This window comes from Natrix helvetica, assembly GCF_964273705.1.
Source record: "Natrix helvetica genome assembly, chromosome: 1".
Lineage (NCBI taxonomy): Eukaryota > Metazoa > Chordata > Lepidosauria > Squamata > Natricidae > Natrix > Natrix helvetica.
Genome location: NC_138548.1, coordinates 45,893,178 through 45,915,147, shown reverse-complemented (window position 1 = coordinate 45,915,147; position 21,970 = coordinate 45,893,178). Strand labels below are relative to the sequence as shown.

The window sequence follows — 21,970 nt, the reverse complement described above, 5'->3', positions numbered from 1 at the left end:
TTATCTAGTGAACGGGAGTTCTTAAGTGGCATAAGAGGAAGTGGTCCAGAAAGCCCAGCGTGATTCAAACAATCACATGATTTACATTCAGATGCTTGACAACTCAAGTCATGTGATCATCTTTTGCAACCTCATCACAAGCAGTCAGTGGGAAAATCAGATTCATTGAACAACTAATTGAACAACTGCAGTGATTCTCTTAACAAAGGTGCCAAAAAATCATAAAATGGGGGAAAACCCCTCTCTTAACCAATTTCTCACTTAGCAACATCAATTTTAGGGGGCTCAACTGTGCTGGTAAGCAGAGAACTAGGTGTACTACATCACAAGGCTGTTACCACTTAGTGGAAAATTATCTCGAGAGAAGAAAGTCCCCCCCCCCAATTCTTGGGGAAAATGTCGAAAAATTTCTTTACCTATAAAACTCAGGGTAGCCAATCGCAAATAAATCTTTTTTACGATTTTTGTACAAGATTTTTTACAAAATCAGGTGGTTCAGTGGCTAAGGCAGAGTTTGTCGATCAGAAAAGTCGGCAGTTCAGAGGTTCGAATCCCTAGCACAGGTCTCCTGTGTGAGCAGGGGGTTGGATTAGATGACCTCTAAGGTCCCTTCCAACTGTTACTGTCAGTTATCTTGGTCTAAGGAGGAAAATATTTGTGTGTGTGTGTGTGTGTGTGTAGGGGGGGTTAGGGAAATCCTGCGCTTCCCTGCTGATCCTCAGGAATCCCGCTCCCCGAACAAATTGGTGGGGAAGACACCAACCATCCCTTCTGCCCCTACGTTAAGAAGGAAGCCTGACTCGTTCTCTCGTCTCTCAAAAATAGCCTCACTGCTACGTCCGCCGCGTGCCTCCGGCGGCTTGAGGGACCGGGTGAGGCGCCCTCCCCGCCGCCCGCTCGCCACTCCCGAGATGTGAGCCGCGGCAAGCAGAGGCCCCTCGTGCACTACCCGGAAGCAGAGGGAGGCGAGGGCGGGCCTTCGGCCGGAGACGAAACGGATGGTGAGGCCGGCGCCGGAGGGATCCGGAGCGTGGCTTGGGTGGCGGAGCGCCGCCCTCCCTCCCTTCCTCCGCTGGACGCGGCGCAGGGAGCGATGTGATTGGGCTGGCGGCCCTTCCTCTGATACCCCTCGCCTGCCCTCCTCCTCCTCCGGCTTGTTTTGCTCCCGGGTTCCCTGGCGGAGGAAGGTACGCGGTGGGCGGGAGGGAGCGGGCTGGGAATGCGGCAGCCTCGCCGCCCGGGGTCGGGAGGGGAAGGCCGACGGCGGAGCCTCTCCCCCGAGTAGGGGCTGCTGGGGCTCAATTGCTCGGATTGGTGCTCCCGCATTGCCTAGGAGCCCCTCGGCACCTGGCAGCTTTTAGTTCCCTTTGTGCCCCCCCCCCCGGGGGGGACAGTGAGGTGAAGGCATGTAACAGTAATAGAGTTGGAAGGGATCTTGGAGGTTATCTATTCCAACCCTCTGCTCACGCAGGAGACCTGTTCTAGGGATTCGAACCGCCGACCTTTCTGATCGACAACTCAGGGTACCACCTAGTCAGGGTAATTTATTAATCTAGTCAGGCATGGATTCTCCGTGGCGAGGAAATGCGAGAGATCCCAGCCCTTTAGTCCGGATGAATTTGGGTGGGTGGGAGAGAAACCACGAGGGAAGGGACCAAGCAGCTGGAAATCCTTGAGTCCTGGGCTTCTGCTTTAAAGTTCTACCCTGGGAGGTGGGATCTCTCGCCTTTTTCTTCTGGGAGGGGGGAATCTTTGCCCAGTAAGTCTTGGATGGAGTTTTATTGTTCCATCTATAATTCTGTTTTTGGGGACATAGCAGCTAGGGAAGATATATACAGGGATCTGAGCTTGACTGATCTAATTTTTTTTTAAAAGCAGGATTAGTTACCATTTGGATTGGAGGTGCCAAGAAGTCTTCAGATTATAAACCTGAGTGGGAAATTAAAAAAAGAAAGAAAGAAAATCCCAGAAGAAGGCATGGCCAATTATTTCTGTACTGCTGCCAAGAAAACGTGTAAGACATCTCCATAAAATCACCAGAAGGAAGGGAGTTCAATCTCAAGGAGTCTTGAGAATCCACTTACTTTCAAGAGGTGTTCTATAAAAGAGAGAATTCTGGACAGTTTATGAAAGGGTGAGAAAAAAGTTGTCCTTCAGACTGAATTTTGTTTGTAGTTGCCTGGTATTAATGATTTTAATCACTGGCTTCCTTGCCATCACATTGTGCTAGCAGTGGAAATGCGTCCTTTTGTATTGTATGAATGCATCTCTCACAGGCTGTACATTTAAAACAGATTTGTTTTTTGAAGAGTTCTGTGGAAGTGTGCTATATTTAGAGGATAGCATAGCAGTGTAGATAAAGATCAATATGTAAGAGAAAGATCCATTAATGTGGTTTAACTGAATAACCATATGGCAGATAAGATAGCAATGAAAAACCATTTGTCAGAAAAGATGCAAATGATAAACAGTATAACTTAAGTTTTCTTACGTTTTCCAATATTATCTGTAGTACTATGTTTGGAAATAATGTAGATAGTTTTAAAATCTTATGGAAAATTATACTTCTAGCATGTCACGTGTGTGTCTGTCTGTCTTTGTATGCCTTTGAGTCAACAATGACTCCTGGTGACTGCCTGAACAAGTTCTTGAGTTTTCTTGGCAAGATGTTAAAAGTGGTTTGCCTTTGCCTCCTTCCTAGGTCTGAAAGGACTGGCCTAAGGTCGCCCAGTTGGCTTTGTGCCTAAGGCAGGGTTAGAACACACTCTTTTCCAATTTTTAGCACAATTGTGTCCAATCCAGGGGTGGGTTCCTGCCAGTTCTAACCTCTTCTATAGAAGAGGTTCCACAAATCTAGTGCCATTTAGAACCGGTTCCAGCTCCCTCCCCCTGCCCATCTGCACATCATCAAGATGAAGAGTGAGAGGAGGAATTCTGGGAGTTGAAGTCCACAAGTCTTAAAGCTGTCAAGTTTGAACACTCCTGGGTTTTTTCCCCCCTAAAGGGTTAGGCGTGCAAGGGTCTTGTAACTTGACAGCTTTAAGACTTGCACACTTCAGTGCCAGAGTTCCTGAGCCAACATGACTGGAGGATGAATTCTGGGAGTTGAAGTCCACAAGTCTTAAAGCTGTCAAGTTTGAACACTCCTGAGGTTTTTTTTTCCCCTAAAGGGTTGGAGTGCAAGGGTCTTATAACTTGACAGCTTTAAGACTTGCATGCTTCAAATGCCAGAATTTCTGAGCCAGCATTTTGGTTGCTAAGCAAGAGCGTTGTTAAGTGAGTTTTACCACATTTTACAAGTTGGCCATGCCCACTCAGTCACATGGCTGGCAAGCCACTCCCACCCAGTTACATGGCCAGCAAACCACCCCCACCCAGTCACATGGCAGGCAAACCACTCCCACAAAGCAGGCCACACCTACATAAGAAGTTCTAAAAAATTTTGAAATCCACCACTGGTCCAATCCCATGCAGCTCCGGACAGCTAGTAATGCTGCCCGCCCCACAAGATCATAAACTTTTAACATTACTGTGCATTTATATACATTACTATATTATTTATATATGTATATGTATATGTATATGTATGTATGTGTGTGTATGTATGTATATGTATATGTGTGTATATATATATATATATATATATATATATATATATATATATATATATATATATATACATACATACATACATACATACACATACACACACACCATATTTGTATATTTTTTGTAAGCTGCCTAGAGTCACTGAAAGTGAGTGGGCAACTCTATAAATTATCAAAATAAATACAAATATATTTTATATAGGCCAGGACAATTCCTTTTCACTCAATGAGGCTCAGGCAAACTAAAAGGTTGGATATGTCTATACTGGCATGATGCCCTAACCCTGTGATGGCGAAACTATGGCACATGTGCCAGAGGTGGCACACAGAGCCTTCTCTGCTGGCACGCGTGCCGTCGCACCAGGTCAGGTCTCCGTGGCGTTTCTTACGTGAGCTTCTGTTTCCCTGCAAATGGTGAAACAAGCTCATGTAAGAAAAAGATCTTACCTCTTGCCAGTGTTGGGATGCCCCACCTTGCGCTGGCCAGCTGATCTTCGGATCTCTGCTGCGCATGCGTGCATGTCCATGCATGTGCGTGTTCATGCATGCATGCACACCTTTCAGTTTGGGTATGCTCGTGCACGGTTTGCGCACTGGATGTCTAAAAGGTTCGCCATCACTTCCTTAACCAGTACACCTGACTGGCTCTGTTACTCTTACAGTATAAAAATACTATCCATGGGCTATAGCTAGTGTCTACGCTATGTGATACTTTTATGGTAACTTTTTTCTATAGTAAAATGAAAAACATGCAGTGAAGCTTTACAACGCTGATTGATTATCTTCATATTAATTAAGTCTCTAATTATTTGGAAGAAGAATTGGATTAAAATATATGTAATAAGGAAACACCAAAATTTCAAAGAATTTAGCTCTTCCTCATAGTGTGAATAGAGGGGATAGATCCAAGAAGATTGGTAGAGAAGTGAAAAAAATTAATCCAAATTTATTGAGAAAGCAATTGTGTTTTCTTTGTTTTCCATAGTCAGAACTTTCTGGTGAATCCTGATATTTAGTACAACCGTGTTATACCTTTTTAAACAATATTGTTATTAGCATTGGCAGCAAAATAATCTGTAAATCAAGATCTGGAACAGATTGCTCCAATTGCTACATGCTTCAAGTAAAAGTATGCTGTAGAACGGGAATAACGTTGCCTTGAGATGATTGTTTAATGTTTATGCTGATGAAACAGTTCAACATTTAGAGTGATTTTAATGATCGCTCAGATTGCCCCTCAGTCTCAATTATAACAGCAAACAGAAACTACAGTGCCATGTACAAGACTAAAGACCTTTCTTACAGGACATGTGACTGCAGTAAATATTGAAGTAGGGATTTTCTACGTTAATTACTGTAGTATTACAACTCAGTTCTATGACCTTAAATGTATCCACAGTTTATATTAAGTTCTTCGTAAGTACATAAACTTCATCATGAAATGATTGCCTAGAACTGCAGTGCAGATAAATTGCAATACAGATCATTTGGTCAGAAAGTACTACTTGGACTTTCATTACTGTGCCCCAGAATTGTTCTTGAAACCTTTTAAAATTGTTTTAAAATGTAAGTAGCCCTTTTCCCCATGTAAACAAAATCAGGTAAATATCATGGATTGGTTTCTTGGATACTTAGTATCCTGAGATAATGACTGCAAAGACTGTTAACCTGAAATCTCATGTATCCATTTTGAAAAACAATGACCAAGTTTGATAATGGTGAACTATAATTTATTATAAACCTATTATAAATAATGTTTATTACAAACATGAAAATGTCAGAATTGTATTTTGAATCAGGTCAATTTAGATAATACTCAAGTTACTTCAAGTAGCTAATAAAATATTTCAGGAAGCTTAGATGTGGAGCATGGCATTTTATATTTTCCATAGATATTATTGCGAATAAACATTGATCTATTTTCCTGGAAATTCAGAATTAAAATCATTAGAGAATGTTTACAAAAATGATGCTAAATTAAAGGTAGGAATCTATGCAACATTAATGCTATATCCATGTCTCTCTTTAAATAGTGCAAGTTTTAACACAGGATTGCTTTAAATTATAGATATTTCCTTTGATATATTGTGTAATAGTGGCTTTTTCTGAAAGATGAAAGCAGTTGTGTGCACACATGTATTTCATTCATTCATTTTCACCATTCTAAATTCAGAATGTTCCTAGTTTGGACAAAAATCCAAACTTTTTTTGATCATTAACTAAGGCCACCATGCCTCTATATATTGAAACCAAAAGAAAACAGCTAAAAAACCATTTAACAGCTACAAAACCATCTAATGCAATTAGAACAGAGTTCTGCAATTAGTTTAGGATGTTGGGATGGTTCATGGCAGGAATAAAAGCTGGTTTCACATCTTACCTTCTGAGCAATATGTGCCCATAGCTCTCATAATCATACTGGGGTGAGTGACACTGACAGTTACACATTCCTAGTTCGGAATAATATGCCTCTTTATATGTTGAAAGTAGAGGTTATAATTTTAAACAAATTTCACTGCTTATAGAACTTAAGTATGCTTCAGTATCATTATGTGTTTAGTTAATGATCAGAATTATAGAATGTTGAATCAAAATTTTGATTTTCTTCAGACAAGAAAGAACTCTGATGTCCTTAGTTGTTTTTGTTAGTTTTACTTTAATCATTGCATCCTAGTTCTTAGTTTTTGCTAACTTCAGAAAAAGTAGTCATTTCTGTGGAAAATCTTTTTACACATAATTCCTTGCTTTTCATACTAGATGGAAGGTGTCTCATATCCCACTTTCCATGAAAAACAAATGAGACTTTAATAATCAAGTAACAAATGCCATAAACTATCCATTAATTACTTGAGAACCCTTTTAAATGCTTATGATAATCAAACTTAACAATAATTCTGATACTAGTATAGGTTGGAAGGCAATTTGTATCTTGCATAAGGCAGAGATAATTCAGTCCTGTAGTCCTGCTGTAATGAAACAGATGCATCATAATAAACTTAATTCATTGAAGGCATTAATCGTATAGCTGCCAGCTCTTATCTATGTGTTGTGATGGTGCCATTGTTACCAAATAATGTGTAGGAGTGTAAATGAAACTTGAGGATCTCTAATATTTGCTAAAGGATCTTTAAACAAAGTTTAGCATTTTTGCCTTAAAGATCTAAGGCAGGGGTGTCAAACTTGCATCGTCATGGCATCGTCAGGTGATGTATCAGGACTTCCCCCCCTTCACTAAACCAGACATAGGCGTGGCCAGTGTGTGATGCATCTGGCCTGCGGGCCAGGAGTTTGAGAGCCCTGAACTAATGGATCTTTAAACAAAGGCCGAAAATAAATGTGAATTCATAGTGAATTACTCAATTACTACACATGCATCCTCTTCAAATTGAAAGAGGTTTTATGTATCTGTGTGTATATTGGTACCTACGTATATAAAAATTTCACCATTACGTGTGAGATATGTTGGGCTGACAGTGAAGGATAAGTCCAAAATCACCCAGTCAGCTCCATAGTTGAGTGGAGCTGAACTTGAGTTTGCCAGACCAGGGCTACTTACCTTAAAACCACTACATTATATACTTGCATAAGAACCATATATGCATATAGAAAGGGGAAAAATGGCCCAGCAGTTAAAGATGCTGGGCTTGTGAGCTGGAAAACTGAAAGCTGGTTTCGAGATCCAAACACCATGCAATGGAGTGAGCTCCAGTTATTTGCTTAGCTTTTGCCAATCTAGCATTTCAAAAGCATGCAAATGTCAGCAGATATTAGGTACCATTTCAGTGGGAAGGTAGCAGTGTTCCTTGTGACTTGGCATATAGTCATGCTGGCCACATATTCACGGAAATGTCTCCAGATAACACTGGTTCCCTCCACTAGAAAAACGGAGATCAGCACTGCCCTGCATAGTTGGATACAACTGGACAAGGGGAAACCTTTACATTAATGCATATAGAATAAAAATATTCCATAGCCAAAAATTACTGGAAAATAGTAAGGGCAAGTAGGAAAAACTGAACCAATTTCAGACAAAAGAAAAAAGCTCTCACCAATCTGCCCCACTGAGAACTCAGCTCAGCTAAAGGGAATTAGAAGTTAGGGCACCTGGCTATAAAGGCAGGAAGTCAGCTGGATCCTGCTCAGTTCTCAATGGTCTGCATATCAGACCACATTACCTCTGAAGATGCCAGCCACAGTTGCTGGCAAAATGTTAGGAAATTAATTTCTAGTCCAGGAAGTCCCAAACTTGACAACATTTGAGATGTGTGGACTTCCATTGCCAACTGGGAAATTCTGGGAATTGGAAGTCCTCACATCTTAAAGTTACCAAGATTGGGAATCCCTTCTCTAATCCATGGTCACTAAACCCTGAAGCCCAACACTGCCTCCCCTGGTGTTTATTAAAACATTTTATAATTAGCATATTGCAGCCAATGCTAATATCACATATCTCGCTACTGTCAATAGAATATCTTAAAATCAAAAAGCCAAAACTTGCTTACTATGCCTGTACCAGTATTTTTCAACTTTAATACTATGGATTTTTAATTCCCAGAATTTCCTAGCTGGGGAATTGGTCCGTGGGTCTTAATATTGCTAAGGTTGAAAAACACTGATGTATCTAAGCAATTCTTATTATTGCGTACTATTATAGGTTACTTTTCCTCACAATGGCTAATTATTATTTTTGTTTTTAAGGCGCAGAGCATGGAGAATGATGAATTTCCGTCAGAGGATGGGATGGATTGGTGTGGGACTGTATCTAATAGCAAGTGCTGCAGCGTTTTACTATGTCTTCGAAATCAATGAGACTTACAATCGACTAGCACTGGAACACATTCAGCAACCGCCAGAGAAATTTAAACAAGAAATCAGTTGGATGCATTCCTTAAAAACACGTCTTCTCTCTGTACCCTTTTGGCTATGGGCCATTATCTTTTTAATACCTTATTTGCAAATGTTCTTATTTCTTTACTCATGTACGAGGGCTGATCCTAAAACAGTGGGCTACTGCATAATTCCTATCTGCTTGGCTGTGGTTTGCAATCGTCATCAAACATTTGCAAAGGCCTCCAATCAAATCAGCAGACTGCAGCTTATTGACACGTAAGGAAATCAATGTGGCTTGCCCTCTCTCCTTCCCCCATGGCTGGTTTTTGATAAGTTGAAAATCGGTTGAATATTTTAAAAGAACTTGAAATTCTTTTTCTCAACATTAACCTCTGGACAGAGTACCTATCAACCTTCTATTTTTTTTAACAAGATGCTTTTTAACTATGGGGGTATTCTATTTGGTGAAAAGTTCTTTGAGAACAGGGGGGTAACATTCTTCATATTTGCCTTACAAGCAGAATTTCTACACTCCATCTGAAGATTTTAGAGTAAATATATATTTGAAACCTTAATTCACTGTGCATCCTTCAAAATTTCAAGTTTCCTATAAGCAAATTGCTGAAAATTGAATTTGCCTATGTTTATGTGTAAATTTTGAAATTATTATAAAAGTGGCATTTGAGACATTGTCCTTTCTCCTTTGATGATGTTGCACTAAATAAAAAGGGATTCTTTTGCACATGATATATGTTTAAAAGAAAATTATCTTTTTATTTGTTCATATATTTTATTTCTGTATTTTCTCCATAGTGAGGGGAGGAGTATCCAGGATGGGTTGACCTTGTCCTCTCTTGATTGGACTGAGTCAGATAAGCTCTTTTAGCCACGCCTTGGTCACCAGGCTCCACCCAGTTATCGACTCAGTCCATCAACGGATGGCTGTGTTCATCCTGAGATCCTGAAGAAACTTAAAGGAAAAATTTTAAATTGCTACAAAAGCGATCGAAATTGCCTCCACGCTGCCTGATCAATCACTAGAGCTGAGGCACAAGCCGCTTCCATGTGCTCCCAGGAAGAGGAGCTTTTTGAATTTGGAGCCAGGAGCCATTTTGAAACCACGTGGTCCAAGATGGCGGCCCCCAGCAGCTCAGAGAGGCTGGCAGGAGCCAAGCACTCAACCCTGCAGTCAGCAACCCCACCGGAGGCACCAAGGAGCCCTTGCAAAGGTTAGAAACCATCTCCGAGGCATCAGCCAAGGGCGGGGGAGGCAAGGCAAAGGCCAAAAGGAAGCATATCTCAGCAAGAGGGCTAAAGAGGCAGGCTCTGGATCCAAACCCCACAAGCCTAGCTCCAAGTATGAAAGGCAGAGACACCAAGCCTTGGAGCGCATCTGCCACAAGTCCAGCAACAGGAAGACACCCCCCACCCCCGCCCTGGAACCTGAGGGAAGATTACCAGGTTTCTCTTCACCTGGCAGGGCTGCAGAAGGGGACCCCTCCCTCCAGGTGAGGATTCCCTTCAACACCTCGGGTTTTGTCATCCTGTGTTCCTGCAACCTTCTATCACGATTTATGCAAGCCCTATTCAATCCTTTTCTGAGTGCCTGACTAGCCGGAGAAGCCCAGACAGGGCAATGAGGCTCAGATTGCTGCTGAGGCTTTCCCTTTAAAGAAGGTCTTCCCTTTAAGGAAAAACTTTCCCTTTAAGGAAGAAAAAGGAAAGCAGCTGGAGGAGGGGGCGGCAAGGCTCTCAGCGAGTGGCTGTTAACAGCAGGAGGCCACAGGAGAGAACGCAGCAGCTCTTAGTAGCACAAGCCGCTTTTTCAAAGCCCTGATCGGAAGGGCTGTTGTATTTGCTGCGCAGTGCCATTTGAAAAGAAGGGGGAGGAGAATCCCCACGTGGCCCAAGATGGCGGCCTCCTGCAGCTCGGAGGACACAGGCAGGAATCAAGTCCTCACTTCTAAAGCCGGCAGCCCCACTAGAGGTGCAGAAGAGCCTCCAATCAGGTTAGAGATTACCCTTGAAGGTCCATCCAAGGGTGGGGGCGGCAAGGCAAAAAGCAAAATGAAGCACACCTCTTTCAGGATGGCTAAAGAGGCAAGCTCCGGCTCTAAGCCTCCCAAACCTGCCTCTAAATATGAAAGGCAGAGGCATAAAGCCCTGGGGTACATCTGCCATAAGGCCATCAGCAAAAAGGCTTCCCCTTGTCTGGAGCTGATGCGATCACAGAGGAGGATCCCAGCAAGTGAGGATTCCCATTGATACCTCAGACATGGGGCAACCACCCGAGGCAGGACAGTGTAAAGATGAGGTTATTTTGAGCTGCTCTCGAGTAAAAGGGACATTGAAGTTGAGTCCCAAACTCTGTTTGCAGTCTAACTGAAATCAGCTGCCAGGATTCCCCCCCCCCCTCTTGGAGCAAAGAGGAACATCCCGTTTCAGTGAAAGGCTGATTATCTGTCCTGAGATGAAGGACTCTGTTGTGATTAAGAAAATGTGTTAAAAAGAGGCCAAGAGTTGCATGAGAAATGCAGCGTCTACCACCTACCTCCGTGATGGCGAACCTATGGCACGCGTGCCACAAGTGGCACGCGGAGCCATTTGTCAGGGCACGCGAGGCGCTGCCCTGTCAGTTGGCCACCGTGCATGCGCGCGCTGGCCAGCTGAGTTCACCTTTTTAAAAGCTATTTTTCGCCTTCCCCAGGCTCCAGAGGCTTTATAGGAGCCTGGGGAGGGCGAAAAGAGCCTCCCCCGCCCCCCCTGGAGGCTTCAGGGACCGTCCGGAGGCTTCCCTGACGCCTTCGGAACGCTTAAAACGACCCTCCGAGCAAACCGGAAGTGACTTCCGGGTTGCTCGGAGGGTCGTTTTAAGTGTTCCGAAGGCTTCAGGGATCGTCCGGACGGCGGAGGGAGGGGGAACTCTATAGCCTTCCTGCCATGCGTCCCGCACAGGAATCCGTCCCCTCGGGGCTTTGCGCGGGGGTCGCAAGGGTTAAGCCGAAAGGGAGGGGAAGGGGGAGGGGGAAAGCGAAGGGGGCTCTGTTGTCAAGGCGACGGCTCGGAGTGTTCCGGATCGTACCATTGCGTAGGCGGCGCGGGGGGTGGGTGGCGCAGACCAACCCAGCCCAGCCTCCTCCTCCTCCTTTCCCCCTCCAGCTCGAATGCGGCACCGGGGCCCGGCAGGCAGTGAACGAGTCGGAACCTGCCAACCGGAGAAAGAGGGCGAGAGGTGGGTCCCGTGAACGGCGGCAGCAGCGGGGGCGGCAATAGTCGCAACTTGGCGGCGGGCTGCCCTGGCTGGGAGACAAAGGAGGGGAAAGGCGGCAGCAGCCGAGCTCCAAGGACGGAGCCCCCCGCGGGGCTGAGCACGATGTAGCACGGGGCCGCCCGAGGACGGGATCGAGGCGGCTTCGCGGCCTGCCTGGCGTGGCGCGGCTAGAGGAGGAGGAGGCGGCGGCGTGGCCGAGGCCGTCCTGGTGGCGGCGGCGGTGATGCGAAGGCCGGGCCCTGGTGAGTGCGCCGAGGCTGGGCGAAGCGGCGCAAGGACGCCGGGCCTGAGCCGCCGCGCGGCGGAGGCGATCCGGACCCGGGCAATGGAGACGCACATCTCGTGCCTGTTCAGGGACCGTCCGGACGATCCCTGAAGCCTTCGGAGCGCTTAAAACCACCCTCCGAGCAAACCGGAAGTGATAAAGCCTCTGGAGCCTGGGGAGGGCGAAAAAAGCATGTAAAAATGGGGTGCGCGTTGTGCGCGCATGCACACTAGGGGGTACGCATTGCATTGTGGGTGCGGCACGCCCGCACAGACCCCCGCCCGCGCTCCCCCCACTTGTGGCATGCGAGCCAAAAAAGGTTCGCCATCGCTGACCTAGCTGATTCAATCTGCTCCGAAAAGCCTGTTTTTGTTCTTCTGATACACTGAGAAAGCAGATCCTGCAAAATTAGAAAAGCATGTTTCCTCTCCTTGTTTGAAAGCAAGATCAACCTTGTTTCCATCTAATTGAGCTCCAGGGGAACCCTTTCGCAACCTATGTAATCTGATCTGTTGTTAAGGCCAAACACATGTGGCCTAACAAAGAAATAGAAACCTGATGCAAATTCCAAGCCTTACTCCTTAAGTGGTTGTAAAAGCCTTCCACTTTTGTAAAAGTGGAAAGATCTCCATGGAAACAAAACTTGAATGAAAAAGAGGTCAGCTAGCCCAGACCCGACCTCCCAAATCCTTTGAACTTTAATGATAAATTGTCCTGACAATGAGGGGCAAAAAAGAAGCCCCAACCATCCCAACATCAGCTTACCTTGTGTGTGCAAAGCCTTCGGGCAGCCAAAGGGCCAAAAGGCAGATGTAGTTCATGTGAAGAGATTGTTATGCTCTTGTGGATTGATTACTATTGTTTATGAATTATTTGGGAAGGGCTCAACCCCTATATAAGGTACCAAGCTAGCCAGATCTAAGATGGGTTCCGAGTTCGGGTAAAGACCCTTAGGAATTCCAAAAACTGAAGAGTAAGCTTGACAACCTAACCAGCAGAATAGCCTTGGCAACTAGAGCCGAGGTGGCACAGGGGTTTGAGTACAGTACTGCAGGCTAATTCAGCTGACTGCTAGCTGCAGCTTGGCAGTTCAAATCTCACTGGCTCAAGATTGACTCAGCCTTCCTTGCTCTCTGCCCCCAGAGGAGGAGGAGGAGGGGGGGGAGCCATGCAACGAAATCACGCTCATAGCAAAGGCAGATTTTGGACTGCAATTGTGTAAATGAGGTGATGATCTGAAAACTTTGAAAACTTTTGGTTTTTGCCTTCTGATCCCGGAGCTGGCAGGGCAAGATGGCACACTTCCGTCATCTTCATAGACACTGAAAAGTGACTCCACCCATAGAAGCTTCAGGCATCTTGTCTTTGTCTCTGTGGCACTCAGACAAATCTCTTGTTACATTGGACTCTGGGCTTGGAACAAAGGACTTTACTACTTTATCGCCAGGAGCTGAATATAGAAAAGGTTCCTATCTGCTTGGACTCTCTGCCTCGTAACCTCCTCGGTGGTTTTCCTCCCTAATTGTTTCCTCTCTGTATTGACATTGTTATCTCTTTGCTCACTATAATGCCACCCAAAAGACCACCCCCGGGGAAGCCGGGCTTTGCAGTCTCCGCCCCAACATCTTCAGCGTCCAGCCCCAGCGGACAACAGACTTTAACCTCCCTGCTTCAACCCAAGCCTTCTGAGGTGGACTTTCAGCAGATGTTCCAACAGATTTTAAAGGGACAGGAGGATTTTAAAAATCAATTCAAGGAGATGAATGAGCAGCTTAGAGAGAACCAAGACCGGGCGATTAATAATTCACAGAGACTGGATCTTTTGGAGGAGGAGACGGCTGAGATGAGGGGGGAGGTGGGGGTGTGTGCAGAAAGGGAAACAAGAGCTAGAGAACCACCAGATAAAAATGGAATTTGAAAGAATGTCCTTTTTCCTTAGGTTTCAAAATGTGATTGAGGCAGATGATGAAGATTTAAGGGACATTATGACAAACCTTTTGGCTGAATACATTAAAAAAGGCAAACAACAGATGGGGTGGGACATGGACCTGGTTTATAGAGTAAACTCAGCATACGCTAGAACACATAATGTTCCAAGGGAGGTACACATTAAATTCCTTAGAAAGACTACAAGAGATGAGATTCTGAGTGCACAAAGGGGGCAAGCACTAAAATACCAGGATAGAGAAATAGCCATTCTGAAACAGATCCCTAAGAAAGTGAGAGAGAGAAGAAAAAACTATTCGCTATTAGCGAAGAAATTATACCAGAAAGGGGTGTGGTTCAGATGGCTGATGCCTGAAGGTATGCTAATTTTCTGGGAGGACACAAGAGTCAGAATTAATACAACCATAGAGGCTCAGGCCTTTATGGAAAAAAATAGAGCCCTCCTAGATAAGCCTGATGATATTACACCAGATATACAAGACACAGGAGGGGCCGGAGCTCTGCTGGCGGGGGGAGAAGGGGCAACATCGAGAAAACTCAGATCACAAAAATGAACAAGAAAAACTGTTTGATGTAAAGTGATTGAAATTATTTGAAGATAAAAGTTTATATGCTGACAAAATATCGATTTGTAATAATCTAATGTATTAATAAATGAAATGTATGAGTACAGGGGGAGGGACCACCTCCTGCATATTGTAACTGCCAAAATTTGTAACTTATTCCACTACCCCTTTCCTTGTTTATTTTTTAAAAAAACCAATAAAATTTTGTTTTTTTAAAAAAAAGATTGACTCAGCCTTCCATCCTTTAACAGCAAGGAAGGCACCATTACCAATCACCTCCGACAGGATATCCAAACTGCAGGCTCTGTGTACCAGGAAAGATCTCTGCGTGTTCCACCAGGACAGGGTAGTGCTAAGGTTGGACCCCTCCTTCATACCCAAAGTGTGCTCTTGCTTCCATCGCTCGCAGGAGCTGATATTGCCCAATTTCTGCCCGGACCCTTCTCACCCATTAGAGGGGAAGTGGCACACCTTGGACATGAGGAGGGCTCTGAGGATTTACCTCGGAAGAACCAGGCCGAACAGGAAGTCGGAAGCCCCATTTGTTTCCTTCCAGCCGGGGTCCCTGGGGAACAAATTGACTTCCACCACGATAGGCAGGTGGTTAAGAACCTGGACCCTATCAGGCACGGGGTCTGCAAACACCAAGCTCTATCACAGCGCATTCTACACAAAGTGCGGCCACTTTGGTGGCCTGGGCCACGCAGGCCTCACTATCTGAGACCTGTAGGGCAGCCACAGGGTCTTCCCCCTCACCATTCGTGAGGAATTACAAGTTGGACTCCTTTGCTTCTGCGGAAGCCTCATTCGGACGTAGGATGTTGCAGGCTGTTCACAAGGCGGGGGAGGTTTCACCAGGCATAAGTTTGGGCATATACTCAAATGTGTAACCCTCCCTAGGGATGTGTAGACTTTGGTACGTCCCATCCTTGATACTCCTCCCCTCACTATGGAGAAAGGGCGTTGGTACTTACCTGATACGCCTCTTCTCATAGTGGGGGAGGAGTATCCAGCCCCTCCGATATGGGTATGTTGTGAAATTGTTATGTTGTTTGTTGAACTGTTCTGTTGAAGTAATAAATAAAGGTTTGAAACTAAAATAAAGTGTAGAGTAGATGACACAGCGAGTCGGCTAGAGTTCTTCACCGATAACTGGGTGGAGCCTGGTGACCAAGGCGTGGCTAAAAGAGCTTATCTGACCCAGTCCAATCAAGAGAGGACAAGGTCAACCCATCCTGGATACTACTCTCCCACTATAAGAAGAGGTGTATCAGGTAAGTACCTACGCCCAATTTCTTCAAAATGTAAGAATTGCTACTCATGTTTCGAAACAAGCTGATGTTTAATATTCCATTCTTTAAGTACCTGAATCATTGCAAAGACAGTAAAATGCATTTTATACAAAATAACTAGAACCAAATTAAAATCCAGTCTATAGGTATCAGCAGCAATATTCAGAATATTCACTATTTCTGAGAACTGTAATCTCATAGAGACACTGTTGGGAAGGTTACTTGAATGCAGAAATGGGGAAACAATGGATATTCAGATAACATCTAACTAAAAATTCCATTTCTGATCACTTTGATAAATAGAAATTTGAGCACAACATTGAAAGCTTCCCATTCTGAGTTCATAATCCTTGCAAATAACATACATTTATACATCAAAACTACTACTAAACTATGTGTGCTATCTGACTCCCAATTTTGAGGGGTTACAAATAAAATATTAAAAACAAGAAAAATGTAACAGTAGACAAAAGGAAAACATCTCCACGTATGAACAAAAAAGTAAGGCAACAGTCAAATAAAACAAATAAAAATCTGAGGCCGGAACTGTAAACTGAGTAAACATCTCCGAAAAAAACCACTCTAGTTCTCATGGAGATAGAGAGTGGGGGAAGTACATCCAGACTTTTAAGATTCTGCTACTATAATCTTATAGCAAAAGGTGTATTAGCTTGTAGAATCTTTGTTTCCAAGCCTGTGGTCTACCTTGAAGGGCTATAACAGCCTTGGCAGTCAAATCAAATCAAACCAAACCTTTATTGTCGATGCACATGTGTACAATGGAATGAGCCTCCCTTGGTGCAGCCCCCACCCCAAAACACAGAATACATCTCAGTAACTCAATAAATAAAAAGAAATCCCTAAACCCAAATAGTAATAACTAGCACACATTCCCATATACATATATGTATATAACATATTACACAGGTATAAATATGTTGCACGTTGCGCTAGCCTTGCAAGTCTATCATATTAAACCTGACTGTGGTGTTCAGAAGTCTTAACGGTCCCCGGATAAAAGCTATTTTTCAGCCTATTTGTTCAGTTGGTTATGCTTCTATATCTCCTGCCAGATGGTAGGAGAGTAAAGAAGTGCTGGCCAGGGTATGAATCATCCGAGGATTTTCCTCACTCTGCTAAAGCAGTGGGTCCTGGCGATTTCATCGAGTGGGGTCAGCCCATGATTTTCAGTATGTCTCAGTATGCCTACCCTCTTCCTCTGCTTGCCCTCTCTTCCACTTCTGCTCACCCACAGCCTCTAGTTTGGCTTTCCCATTTCTAACTTGAAAGCATGGTGGGGTGAGGTATGCTAACCTGGCTTTCTAAGGACCTTGAGGGAAAAAAACTGGCTAAATTGCCAGTTGTAGATGTAATGCCCATCAAATAGCTAGGATTAGCTGACGGAATTGAAGATGTGGATGCCTGTGGATGATGTGCTGGCTAGTTTGTCTCTTCTTGGCAGATTGGAGAGCAGCTGAGTGCTTCCCCCTGAGGTGGTTTGGTAGAGGCTGGGCTGTAAAACTCGGGGGGGGGGGGGGGAGTAGCTGAGCCTATCCTCCTTGGGAGGTGAGGAGGGTATTTCTGCCTGGCAGTCAGTTGCTCCAGTCAAGTATTTTCCGTGTTGCCTTTCCCAAGCAGAAAGGGTACTTTCAACTTTGCTTCTTTTTTCCTCACTCATACATACAATCTTGTTGAATAATTTCAAATAACAGATACAAAACTTTATTAACTATTTTAAATATCCAAGCCTTCAATGTTTTAAAAGATAACTCATAGTATAGGAACTTTAATATTTTTTTAAAAAAAAAAGTTTTATAGTTTCCATCAGGAGTGTGGTTTTGTCCGTTTTAATGGTGGTTCATCTGAATATGCTTTGGTGTTGATATGCTTTCCTTCTTCTTCTTCTTCTTCATCTTCATCTCCATCTTCTTCATCATCTACAAAAATAATCATCATCACATAGGCCCATTTTTCTATTAACAAGTGCCTCCCAAAGTATCATTCTACTTGTGATAAACCCTAAAGTATCATTCCACTTTTGATAAATGTAGTTCCATAATCAAATTCAATTTTTCTCTGCTTGATCAAAGTTCAAAATACATGTAGGCAAAAGATTGTACAGAGTTGTGGTTCTATACTGTAGAAAGAATTAGATATTTCATTAGGTATAGTTAGCTGATTAGTTGTATTTTTACATTGTGTTTGAATGACAATCTGATGCATTCAGCTACTTCCCCAGAATATATCCATACTAATGTACACTAGCAATGCAGGGCATTCTCGTAACTGAATAGTGAATTGGAATTATCAGTGTTCACCTAGTTACTTTCAGATGAGTAGGAAGTAATCACTCTGAATTTTTTTCTATACAACCTTTCAGAAAATACAGAACAAAATCTGTACTCATCTGCAGTCATCATCACTACAGATAGAAATTCAGCCTCTCCAATGTTTTTCTAATTCTCTTTATAGTTGGGCTAGTGGGGATGATGATATAAAAATCACAGAGCGAGTTTTCCCAGAACTGACTTACTTTTGAAGGGCCCATCTAGACTTCTGTACACAGAAGTAAAAATTAACCATCTGTTAACCCCCCTGTTCCTATTTGAACAGCACAATTGACCAGAGACATTACTGTAGTCCTCAATTTGGTTAAGACACTGACTTTTCTGACTCCTGCTGTTGTTCATTATGTCATGGCCTTGTTCCTGTTGAGCCTTAAAAAGTAGCTGATTTTCTCTGATAATTCTGAATGGTCTTTCATGCAGATACTAACCTGATGATATTAAAAAGGCTGTTTAAAAAGGCTGTTTAAAAAGGCTGAAAAGGCATGTGAAAGATATTGCAGAATCAGCCCTCTGACCATAGAAAATCCTTGTGAAGATTATCAGAATGTACAGTATTTACAGCGGATGATGGAATTTCCACTTAGAAAGAACAATGTGGTTTCAGAGCAAGCAGTGGCTGTGTGTGCCTGATTTTTACCATCAGGCAAGTAAACTGCTGTTATGTTTATTATTATTATTATGTTTAAGAGCATCCACTGGGACTTGGGAGTAGAAAGCTGTTTTGGTGATCAGCATAGACAGCAAAATCACCGGAGCCTTTCCAACATTTTAGGATACAGTAAAAGTTCACAATGACAAAAGCAACCCTTTTAATAGTCAAAATAGGACTGTGATGAAGGTATGCATTATAACCACTGTTGTTGAAGGTGATAGGTTGGATAATGGGGAAAAGTCAGAGATACAAGAGTATAACATGAGGCAGATAAGTTGAATTTCGCAGATGCAACGTAAGCCAATGACACTGCTTTCACAGAGGAATCAGAACAGAAGGCACAGGAACTATTAGGTGCCATAAACAAGAGCAGAGAGCTTGGACTGCTTAAAAAGAATATGACTATATCAACTCAGGGCTCAAAAATTAACATGGCCTTTAGAGATGAGCCTACTGAACAGGTGCATAAGTTCAACAATTCAGCTCTCTGACTTTGCATCAACAGTTGCCAGATTCAGTGATGTTGAATGAATTGGAAGTGATGTCTTTGAAAAAGGAAAAACATCAGCTGAAAATTAAGTATTCAATACAGCCATCATGCTACTCAAGCTCTATGCAGTAGAAATGTGGATATAACTTACTCAGCACCTATGGAAATTTCAGATGAAGTGTTTTAGGACTATCCTGTATGATTAATAGTGGAATAGGAACATTAGATATGTCAACAGTCTGTAATTGATATGATCTGGAAATCACTCCGTTGTTGATCTGGGCACATCTGGCTGGAAAGTTAACAAAAATATTGCAGGAAAGACCTGAAAAAGCCAAACAGAGGCTGCAGTATGGTAGTTACAGTCTAATATTAGTATGCTGCATCTACTCTGGACAGAGCACTGGAAGGTTATCTGTAATGACTTCTCAACCATGGCCACCACAGCTCCAGCAGCAATATCCTATAATTAATGGGGATGTCCTGCCAATGCCAGAAGACATGAATGAAACACTATAAAACAGTGCTTCCAACTTCTGTCCTTTGAAAGGGATATACGGTGTTATCAATGCTGCTGAGAGGTCTGAGGACTGAGAAAGGTGCATTCCCCTCATCCTGGACACGACAAAAATCAATAACCAAGGCAACAAATACCAGTTTCAAGCAATGACCAGGCATGAATCCTAAGTGACAGTGATCTAATAAATAATTTTGATTCTTCTTTTGTATCCCACCTTTATTTTTACAAACAGCTCAAGATAGCAAATATATCCAACATATTCTTCCTATTTTCAACCATTTCTTCCTATTCTTCCTATTTTCAACCATTTCAGCCATCACCACTACCATGTGAGGCAAGTTGGGCTGAAAGTGACTGGCTCAAAGTCATCCAACTGACTTTCATGGCCATAATTTCTCTATGGTGCTCTGTATATAACCCCCATGATCAATAAAATTCTCTAAAAAGGGCAGATTGAAAACTGAGTGAAAGTGTAAAAAAATGAATTGGTCAAGGGAGGGCTTAAGCAAAGGTGCATTACTGCTGTCTTCAAAACAGGTGGCATCACATCCTTTCTCAAAGATACATGACATGATTATCTCATCTCTCCTTCTGACCATCTCACGTCAATCCAACTAAATAATCACAATCAACATTCATTCTTGGTTTTATGAATGGGCCAATCTCTGTCACTAACCTATGTATTCCTACTTTCATATTCACTCACAACTGAATGACACCAATTTAAACTTTCTGACAAATGCTCTAGCCCTTTCATTCATGACTGAACCTACACCTTAATTTCTTTGCATGTACTCAGCAATTCTACTCCATAAGGTCAGGCCAATTTCATTCAGCTCCATTACACGCTTCCTCTTTCTTTTACAAGTACCAGCAGTCAACTTTTTTCTTTTCACTATGTTTTTAATGTATGGTCTTTATTTTTCACTCCTTTTACATTCCAATTTGCACTATCTTCCATAGGTCATTTGCATGATCTTTTGGGCCCCGTTATTTATATCCTCCATCCATGTTAGAAAGGGCTTTCAGATGACTCTCTTTAGTCTAAAGATATAAAGATGTGATATAGGTTAAAGATAAAGGTTCCCCTGACACATATGTGCTAGTCGTTCCTGACTCTAGGGGGCAGAGCTCATTTCACTTTCAAAGCCTAAGAGCCAGCGCTGTCCAAAGACGTCTCCGTAGTCATGTGGCTGGCATGACTAAATGTCGAAGGCGCACAGAACGTTTTTACCACCAAAGGTCTTTTCTATTTTTCTATTTGCATTTTTTACATGCTTTCAAACTGCTAGATTGGCAAAAGCTGGGACAAGTAACGGGTGCTCACTTCGTTACGCGGCGCTAGGGATTCAAACCGCCAAACTTTCTGATCGACAAGCTCATCATCTTAGCCACTGAGCCATCACATCCCTGTAGTATAGGTTACCAAGCCTTAATTCCATGCATGTTGCCAAACGCAAGCTTCCCTGCTAACAATAAGGATAGAATAGAAAATAGAACAGAGAATAGTAAGAATAGAATAGAACAGAAAATAATAAGAACAGAACAGAAAATAATAAGAACGGAATAGAAGCTGGAAGGGGCCTTGGAGGTCTTCTAGTCCAGCCCCCTGCTCAAGCAGGAGAACCTATACCATTTCAGATATGATGGTGGTCAGTTTGGGGACCTTTGGACCAGTATTCCCCAAGCACAATCCAAGCACAATTTTACCCGTCTTCATCCTCACTCGTAGGACGCAGGATCCCGAAACGTCCTCCCGTTTGCGAGCTGAAACAGAGCAATCCACTGTCCGCCCAGAGGAGGAACGGCCACCATAAATAACATCAAGGGCAAAAGCCAGTTCCAGAAACCAGCCCCTCACCTCCACGCTCATCTCGGTCTCCGGCGGCAGCGATGCTCTCCTGCTGCACCAGAGGGCCAAGCCGAGCGGTGACTTCCTCCCGCAGCCGAGACAAACCCGCCAGCAAGCCCCGCAGCTCTCCCGGAGGCTCACACCGAACACGCCACGCTCGTTTCAAGCCATCGCGGCCGATTAGCTCGGCCTGCAACTCCATCGCTCGGCTCCCGGCGCCAACGAGGAATCAATCAGTTTTAGCCTATTCTACCCCGCCCCCACCGCGACGAAAGGGGCGGCTCTTCCAGTTCTCCTCCCCTAATTCAACGCGCATGCGCCAACCAATC

General features: G+C 43.6%; 2 protein-coding genes across 6 annotated transcripts; one reads left to right on the top strand and one right to left on the bottom strand.

Annotated features, from left to right (window-relative positions):
* Nucleotides 1–901: 901 nt before the first annotated feature.
* LYSET (lysosomal enzyme trafficking factor) lies at nucleotides 902–9,185 on the top strand. Of its 5 annotated transcripts, none has more exons than XM_081940668.1 (3): nucleotides 1,047–1,187; nucleotides 1,879–2,134; nucleotides 8,307–9,185. In XM_081940668.1, the coding sequence occupies exons 2-3, from the start codon at nucleotides 2,127–2,129 to the stop codon at nucleotides 8,716–8,718; spliced, it is 420 nt and encodes a 139-aa protein (XP_081796794.1). In that variant the 5' UTR covers nucleotides 1,047–1,187; nucleotides 1,879–2,126; the 3' UTR covers nucleotides 8,719–9,185. The 5 variants fall into 5 exon arrangements, with proteins under 5 accessions (XP_081796798.1, XP_081796794.1, XP_081796797.1 ...); XM_081940669.1 differs by having other exon boundaries at nucleotides 1,081–1,187; nucleotides 1,876–2,134; XM_081940670.1 differs by lacking the exon at nucleotides 1,047–1,187 and adding an exon at nucleotides 1,275–1,539.
* Nucleotides 9,186–15,828: 6,643 nt separating this feature from the next.
* Nucleotides 15,829–21,945, bottom strand: GON7 (GON7 subunit of KEOPS complex). Its single transcript, XM_081939470.1, has 2 exons — nucleotides 21,651–21,945; nucleotides 15,829–17,716 (listed from the first exon to the last, which is right to left on the bottom strand). Exons 1-2 carry the CDS (start codon nucleotides 21,841–21,843, stop codon nucleotides 17,604–17,606), a joined length of 306 nt encoding a protein of 101 aa, XP_081795596.1. The 5' UTR covers nucleotides 21,844–21,945; the 3' UTR covers nucleotides 15,829–17,603.
* Between the last annotated feature and the right edge of the window lie 25 nt (nucleotides 21,946–21,970).

What these genes read in the sequence shown, in the direction of transcription:
- GON7 (XM_081939470.1), bottom strand. Translation starts at nt 21,843, where the DNA reads ATGGAGTTGCAGGCCGAGCTAATCGGCCGCGATGGCTTGAAACGAGCG. An exon ending in AGACCGAGATGAGCGTGGAG is followed by an intron (nt 17,717 to 21,650) that starts GTGAGGGGCTGG and finishes TTATTTTTGTAG; the next exon opens with ATGATGAAGAAGATGGAGAT.